Source organism: Camellia sinensis, chromosome 2, assembly GCF_055761805.1.
Source record: "Camellia sinensis isolate YWXY chromosome 2, ASM5576180v1, whole genome shotgun sequence".
NCBI classification, from domain to species: domain Eukaryota; kingdom Viridiplantae; phylum Streptophyta; class Magnoliopsida; order Ericales; family Theaceae; genus Camellia; species Camellia sinensis.
In genome coordinates, this window is record NC_138962.1 from 205,425,199 (window position 1) to 205,431,017 (window position 5,819).

Consider the following 5,819-nt stretch of genomic DNA (forward strand, 5'->3'; position numbering starts at 1 on the left):
TCGTCCATTTTATGAATAAATCATTAAGTCAATTAACAGTTTTTAATGATGTTAGAAATATGTTTCAATTAATAATTTACGTAATAGTGGAGAAATTATAAATTTTATTTTTTTAATTAATTTTGTTAAATAAAAAATTTTAATAAAAGAATATTTATAATTTTTTAAGCTACCTGAGACAATCTGTATTTTAAACAAACTTTAATGTTTAATTGTAATTTATCCAAAATTATCGTGATAAATTCTGAAGTGGGCCATATCGCACTGGACTAAATCCGACTAATAAAGAGAAAATGCTCTCTTAAATATAAGTGATATGGAGATGGGCTAACTCACACAAAGCCAGTGGCCAACACTGTACATCTCTCTCACTACACCAAGCTATGATTTCCATGGATTCTCTCTCTAACTTCATCTCTATACCAGCCTTGGTTCTCTCCATAATCCTCGCTCTCCTCTCTCTCCAAATCCTTAAAAGAAAACTCAATGGAAAGAAGAAGTACCATCCAGTGGCAGGGACCATGTTCAACCAGCTACTCAATTTCAATAGGGTTCATGATTACATGACTGATCTTGCTGCAAAGCACAAGACTTACAGGTTGTTAAGCCCTTTCAGGAATGAGATTTACACATCAGATCCTGCAAATGTTGAGTACATTCTCAAAACAAACTTTGAAAATTATGGCAAGGTATGACTTGAATTTTAGAATTACTTTTGTTGTTGATGTTTGGGTTTGATGCAGTTTTTATTTATAATTTATTAAGCAAAAATAAATTAAATAAGTGTTTTTATTTTTATTTTTTTATTATCAACTTTTTAACTTATAATAAGTTACATCAAAATTTATATATATATATATATATTTTGTAGCCTAACAATTGAGGTTTGAGCTTTTGGATGAATTGTAAATTCAAACATCTTAGCTTTGGGGTGTCTTTTGGGCTTATCCCATATGCATGATTTGTGAGTGATTACAGTTTTTGTAGTTTGACCCTCTTTGATACAGCTTATTGTTATTAGAGTTGCTTATATTTTTTTCCTTTTTAATAATTTATGAAGGAGTGTTTGGTGCAACTTGAACTTTATTTCTAAAGCAGAAAACTTTTTCATTTGGCTAAAACTATAAATAAAAAAAAATTGTTGTGTTTTTTGAATTTATTTTCTTTACTTTATGAGTCTGTCTCGATTAGATCCCGATTAGATAAATCTATAAATTAAAAAAAATTGAGATAATTAAAAAAAATTCATGAAAATTATTAAATTTTATCAAAAAAGCTTACAAAATTTGGTTTATTTTATTTTATTTTTTGGGTTTTCAATTTTTTTTTTTAATTTATAAGATCATCTAATTGAGATTGATCTAAAAAGTAAGGAAATTTGATATAATTTTATAAAAAAAAAAAAAAATTGAGATGAAAATAAGCTGAAGTAAAAAAAGTAAAAAATGCCAACTCTGAAAAAAAAAAAAAAAAAAAAAAAAAAAAAAAACTGCTTAGGTAAAATCTGGAAGGAATGTTTTTGGATGTGTCCATTATGATCACCATCTAGGCAGAACAAGTGAGGCAAATGAGCTTTCACTTTGGTGATAAACCCATCATAGTCACTAGTTAGTACACATTCAATTTATCTCTATGCAAAATCTAACAAAGCTTTGACCCATAATCTAACTAGTACAAGCAAGGCATATTAGCATTCATTTTGTTTCTAAATGTAAGTCCTATTTGGTAACACTTATCGGTCAACTTATTTAATTTATTTGATTAACAAAAATAATAATTAATAGTGTTTGATTGTAATTTTAGATTATAACTTATTGGATTTTTGCAGCTTGATTAGCCCTCCCAAAAAATGTTACAATTTGTGACATTTTTAGCTTATTTGAAACTATTAAAGTATATATGGACAAAATAATTCAATTTCTGTTGCCTTAATTATAACTTTTGAGAGCATCTTTAATATTTACACAAAAAAAAGTTATGTGACAACTTGTTTGAGTAAACATGTTTATTTTTCTTTTTACAGATTATGAAAAGTTGCACCAAACAAATTTATAATTCATTTAAAAGCTTTTACGATAATAATCTAAAAAGTTAAAATCATAAAAGCTAACATATGTTATTTAGTTTTGGGTATTTTTTTGACCCAGTTTGTTATTATCCGGATATTTGTATAATATGGGTTATTTTGTGTACTAGGGTTTTATAATTTTTGAGAGCTTTTATAAATAGACCATTATAGTGAGAGAATTGACTCATTGTATTCTTTACTTTCTAGTGAAATTTCTGTGTCAATCTTTACCATAGATACAGGCTTAAATCAAACCACATAAACCTTTGCATACTCGTGTCTTTGTTCTGCTTTATATTTCGTAATTACTAGTTCCGTCATAGCATTCTATATATTCTAAAGGGAGTTTTATAAAAAATCCAATTATATCAACTTGACTTCACCCCGGTCTTGGGAGGCCTTTTTGGTAATTTTAATGGTAAATTATGCCATGGGTTTCTCTAATTTGAGCGATTATGCCTCTGGCTAAGCACATTCGCATTCTTAGAGATTTTATCTTCAATCCTATAGCTTGAATAAAAACCTTGTCACTTGGAGCTTGCAACTTTTAAGCATTTGAAACAATGTGCAGGGGAAGTACAATTACTGCATCTTTAGGGATCTATTAGGTGATGGAATTTTCACAGTCGATGGAGACAAATGGCGTCAACAACGAAAAGTATCAAGCCACGAATTCTCCACAAAGGTATTGCGGGATTTTAGCAGCGTCATCTTCCAGAGAAGTGTCGCGAAACTTGCCAATATCATCTCTAAAGCTGCAACTTCCAACCAAGTCATGGATCTTCAAGTGAGTTTTTCACAACTATACGTCAAAATCTTATAATTCACAATTCGATTTGTACTACTGAATCTTAAATTGAGTGAATCTTACGATTTATTGCAATTTGCTACGAGTCAATGTGATTTAATTTTGTTTGCATAATGCATGAAGTAGTATCGTTTTGACAACAATGCACATACCCCTATCTAAATTTTGCTAATCGATGTAGGATCTGTATATGAGATCAACCTTGGATTCAATATTCAAAGTTGGGTTTGGAGTTGAACTAGACAGTATGTGCGGAACTAGCGAAGAAGGCACCATATTTACCAATGCCTTTGATGATTCAAGCGCAATAACGCTTTTTCGATTTGTTGATGTCTTTTGGAAGATAAAGAAAGCTTTGAGTTTAGGAGCGGAAGGCCAGTTAAAGAAAAATGTCAAAATCATCAACGAGTTCGTATACAAGTTAATCCAAAGCAAGGCAGAGCAAATGAAAAAGTCTCCAAATGAATTTTCTGTAAGTGAAACAATCCAAAGTTTTTATTTTATTTGATCGAATGGTGAAATATTCATATTTTTACTTTTGCATTACAATAACATATGCCAGGCAAAGAAAGAAGACATTTTATCAAGGTTTCTTGGAGTGACTGAAACCGATCCGACGTACTTACGAGACATAATCTTAAATTTCATAATTGCTGGCAAGGACACGACAGCGACAACTCTTTCATGGTTCACTTACGCGCTCTGCAAACATCCGGAAATACAGGAAAAGATTGCACGAGAAATAAGAGAAGCCACCGGGATCAAAGAGGTTACAGACTATGCCGAGTTTGCAGCAGGTATGCGCGAAGATGTTCTCGAAAAGATGCAGTATCTTCACGCGGCTTTAACTGAGACTCTCAGGCTCTACCCTGCAGTTCCAGTGGTAATGAAACTTTTTTTCCTATACCTAATTGATATGTGTTTTCGTCATGGTCTCACGAAATGACAATTACTTAAATACGTTCACGCCTTTCTGTGAAGAAGAGGCGAAATATAATCAACTTGAATTGGGGACCGCTATTTGAAAATTTCTCAATTTGATATTTCCCTTTTGGTTTTGTATTTTTGAGGTCCAAATCTTTTGGAGATGTAACCAAAAAAACAAATCTTTTGGAGATCTCTATTTAATGATCTATGACGCGGTGGTTATGGAAAATTTTAAAATTTATAATAATGTGGGGCTGTTAATTTTGAATTTTAATGACATGTTGCGGCCTGATGAAATGAAATGGCTATCTCCATTCCCTCTAGGAGATGGAGATGATAGAAATCTGTACTTTCGTTGCATTTTGAAGTTATGAGAGGATTTTAAATACCGGCAGTTACGTATTGGGATTTTGGACTTCCATGCCCTTATTTATCAATATATCGGTTAATACTGTTCGATATTGAATGATATATCACTGTATTGTTGATACCGATACATATTACGAAATGTTAATAATCTTAATGTTAAATGATTAATATTCGACAAAACCTTTTCTCAACTATTTCATGACAAAGGACTAATCTCAAGGCTTTGCCGCGGTTATAGGATGCGAAGATATGCTTCTCGGATGATACACTACCGGATGGATTCAGTGTGAAGAAAGGGGATATGGTGGCTTACCAACCATATGCAATGGGGAGGATGAAATTTTTATGGGGTGCCGATGCAGCGGAATTCAGACCAGAGAGATGGCTCGATGAGAATGGTATCTTCCGGCCAGAAAGCCCTTTCAAATTCACAGCATTCCAGGTTAGCACAATGAATTTTACATATCAAATTTGCTGAAATTACAGAATACATTTTCCATTAGAATTTTGTTTTTAATCAAAAATCAGAAGACATTTTCTGCGGAAACAAATAGAGAATTCAATGCACACTTCTATTTTGCATTTAATTCTATCTCACGCTGATTAAATAGAATTCTTGATGACACTTCCATCAAAGAAACTAAGTTCAAATCTTCTGCTGCTGATGAACAGGCTGGGCCGAGAATTTGTCTGGGAAAGGAATTCGCTTATAGGCAGATGAAAATCTTCTCGGCTGTCCTGTTGGGCTGTTTTGTGTTCAAATTGAGCGATCCCAATAAACCGGTCAATTACAGGACGATGATTAATCTTCACGTTGATGGGGGCCTCCAAATCCGCGCCTTCCACAGATCCAGTGTGTAAATGCTCTGTTTGTTTCGACAGAAAATATTTTCCCATGTTTGGTTATAATTTTAAAACTTACATATACTAATTGTGGTGTTAGTAGCAGTAAAGGGGATGAGGCAACAGTGGTAGTGTGGTTACCCAAATAAACTCTTGTTTTTAGTCCCTATCAAACGTCAGAAAATAGAAACGTATCTTTTTAAAAATAATTTTCTGTCGAAACAAACAAATAGAGACGTAGTATAAAGATGTTGATGTTTGTAATTCATTGTATTTGTTAAGTGTGAGAGTTGGAAAGTTGGCAAGAAAATCCAAAACTAAGTTGGACAATAATTGATTAATATTCATACTGTTTGTGGCGGGCTCCATGTCAGTTACCTTGTGCAGATTTCTTCGCACGTGATATAGAAAAATCTTTGCTCATTGTTCATTGTGTATATTGATATGTGGCAGGTTTTTTTTTTTTGAATAAGGAAAAAGGATGTTCTGTTATGTCATCACGACATCTGTAGGTCCAGATCTCGGGATAATTGGTTATCAGTTTGATTTAACTCAATCCATAGGAAGGCACTCATATTTGGCAGTTGAAACCTGAAAGTTTTTAACATTATCCAAAAGTGTCATCGAATGATGTAAAAATTATATTTCAGCTCAAAAATTATATTTATTTTTTAAATTATATTTCAGCACAAAAATTTTACTTGCCATAACCACAAATCAGTGAAACTGACTTTAATCATCACAATCACCAGGTGACATGACTTTTGCATCCAACTATCCTTACCACGCGATGAGATTATTTTG

At 32.4% G+C, this 5,819-nt stretch overlaps 1 protein-coding gene across 1 annotated transcript; it reads left to right on the forward strand.

Annotated features, from left to right (window-relative positions):
- The first annotated feature begins 251 nt into the window (after window positions 1-251).
- LOC114293921 (cytochrome P450 704C1) lies at window positions 252-5,447 on the forward strand. Its single transcript, XM_028238015.2, has 6 exons — window positions 252-689; window positions 2,640-2,855; window positions 3,058-3,348; window positions 3,439-3,759; window positions 4,411-4,614; window positions 4,845-5,447. The coding sequence occupies exons 1-6, from the start codon at window positions 384-386 to the stop codon at window positions 5,031-5,033; spliced, it is 1,527 nt and encodes a 508-aa protein (XP_028093816.2). The 5' UTR covers window positions 252-383; the 3' UTR covers window positions 5,034-5,447.
- Window positions 5,448-5,819: the final 372 nt, after the last annotated feature.